The 2,542-nt window shown below is 49.6% G+C and overlaps 1 protein-coding gene across 1 annotated transcript in view; it reads right to left on the bottom strand.

Annotated features, from left to right (window-relative positions):
* Positions 1–2,027: 2,027 nt before the first annotated feature.
* LOC105450302 overlaps positions 2,028–2,542 on the bottom strand; it is a 4,287-nt gene continuing 3,772 nt past the window's right edge. Inside the window, exon 7 of the mRNA XM_011690085.1 lies at positions 2,028–2,322. Coding sequence (XP_011688387.1) covers positions 2,028–2,322 — 295 coding nt within the window. The remainder of the gene's footprint in view (positions 2,323–2,542) is intronic.

Raw genomic sequence — 2,542 nt, 5'->3', positions numbered from 1 at the left:
CGCATCGGATTACTTGCACGAGTAATACATGACCTTTTGAGCTATGATTGGAAGCATAGAAAAAAAGTTGTTCATTAGAATGCAATTTGTGGTAATTCGACGCAAAAATTCCGTCTGATAGTAAGTGCCGGATTTTCCAAGAGATGGCACTTTAATAAGTTAAATAAGGACATTCCACGTGTTTGAGTGAGACCAGAAGATATTGTAAAAAGTTTATTTAGAGATGCCACTGACACTGAAGAGTCTGCTTTATCGACCTTGTACAAATTTGGCCGACCTTTCAGGATCCTCTTAATAAGTTGCATAACATCATCTTTTGATATTCAATTACCTAAATGTGCATTGAAACGATTAACAAGAAACGATTCTAAATCAAGATATATTATTGTTTTTTCTGTAACTCAAAGTCGTGTGATAGTCATTTTTTCAAAATTCTTTTTATAAATTGTCACGCGCTCGGCAAGCTCGTGCTTGTGCAGGCGCGGATCAAAAATGGAAAAAGAATAGGATTTTCGGGAAGGAGGATGTTAGCCTTGTTAATTCTGTCCCTTCTGCAATCGACACGGAGTTGCAACACTAAAGTTGGGCGCCAGATGTGCTCGATGGCGACGTCACTCGCGAAACATACGACAATGCAGAAATTCACATACACGCTGGACGTTACCCGAAGTTAACAAATCCTGGAGCTCCTCCTGAGGTCGATTGCGTGAGGGCCGGCCGGCCCTAACGGCAGAGGAGCAGGGTGGAAACCAAGGGCGATTCACGCTACTTTCGATAGGATGGCGATGAACGGGCGAAAGAACTCGTACTCGAGATTAAAGTAATAATACTGTTTAATGAACGCGTAGCATGGCAATAAGAAACAGTCAGGAAAAGAAATATAATTAATAAATTATAACATAAAGAGTTCGTAGAAAGCAAAAAAAAAAATAAAAAAGTTGGCGATATGGAACCGGAGATAATCTGACAATGTAAAAGAAATAATAAATTCCGGTACCGCAAAAGAAGTTACGGAAGCAATTGTACCACTCGGTCTGAGACCACGCGCGTAAACGACGATAACTGCGTCGGCGTGACGAGTAAGCGTGCTCGCACGCCCGGACAACGAAAGTCTATCTCACGACGCGTAACACAGCCAAAGTAAAGTCGTACGAAGTCACACGTGACTGGACATACGGAAAGAAACGCGCTCGGGACAATACGACACTCGGATACGGCGAAATAATATCTCGGTATGACGCGGGTACCGTACACGCAAATAGTAAACAAATAGCCTCTGTAAGAGGCGGGTACAACGGACGGAATAACGGAAACAATTAATAACTTGCATACGCTGATGCACGACGAATTCGCGCATACGGGTGCAATACGCGAAACGCTACTTGATCACGAATTCGAGTACACGCGTACTTACGCTACGACTCGCGCACTCGTGTACGAGGGCTTTGCGGCGCGCTCGCGGCGATGATCTCCGGGTGGCTCGACACACGATGCGCGGCACTCTCGACAGCTCACGACAAGATCCGGAAGGAATCCGGGAGAACTCCCGCACTTGAGGACGGACGCCGACACTAGAACGTTACGAACTATGCGTCGCCGAAAGGGCGCACGTGACGAAACTCTAACACGAAAATGGCATTTCCGTTCACAGAGTACGGTCGAGGTCCTCGGCTTGCCCGTGGCTTTACAGCACTTGAAAACAGAGGGTCACCTCACCGGCACGATCTTCCGCTCGACGTTCCTTAAGGAAAAAGGCTACGGGCCGACAGCTTCTCGTTTCCCTCGCTCTCAATCTCGCTTGCTTGATCGCTCGTTCGTCGGACCGTACGCTCGCCAGAACTGCTCGCACGCAAAAGCGACGTAGATCGCGTTTGATACGCGATCGATGACTGTACCCCCAGCCCGGGATTGCGCAACAGCGGCGCATACGATCGCGACCAATCACAACGCTCCACGGGGGTCCTCGCGAGGCCGCCCGACTTCCTGGATGCAACGGTTTGGCGTCTGGTGGGCGCGTCCTTTGCCCTTCAATCCGGGACAATTTGGCCAGCTCGTCCCGGCAGCTTTCGGCAATGGTCCCGGGCCCTGGGGAAATCGCCAGCCGTGTTGATCCTCGCGGGCCTCAGATCCTGCGCCAGCCTTCCTTGCCGCGTCCCTGGCGGCACCCGTAAATCCTTGCGCGCGGCCACGTGCTCAACTCGTGCGCACTTCGTCGCCTGATCGCCATGCCCGGTGCGTACCCCCTTGGTTCCTGTGCCGAGTCGCCTGTACTCCAAGGTCTTCTCCTTTGCCGGTGGCCTTGAATTCTCGCCGTCGATGCTCCTTACGTCCGATGAGATGCCGTATTACATACAAGAGTTTCAAAAGAATTAATATAAAATACGCGATTCAAGTAGGTATACTAGGGGGATTCTACATCAAATGTAGGTCAAGGTCAAGGGTGGGAGGAATGTAGGTCAAGGAGGAAGGATGGGGAGAATGTAGGTCAAGGAGGAAGGGTAGGGGGAATGTAGAGATCGGAAGAGCACACGTCTGAACTCCA

This window comes from Wasmannia auropunctata, unplaced genomic scaffold (genome assembly GCF_000956235.1).
Source record: "Wasmannia auropunctata unplaced genomic scaffold, wasmannia.A_1.0 LD336064.1, whole genome shotgun sequence".
NCBI classification, from domain to species: domain Eukaryota; kingdom Metazoa; phylum Arthropoda; class Insecta; order Hymenoptera; family Formicidae; genus Wasmannia; species Wasmannia auropunctata.
The sequence above is the reverse complement of the archived record's forward strand: the minus strand, read 5'-3'. Positions and strand labels throughout refer to the sequence as shown.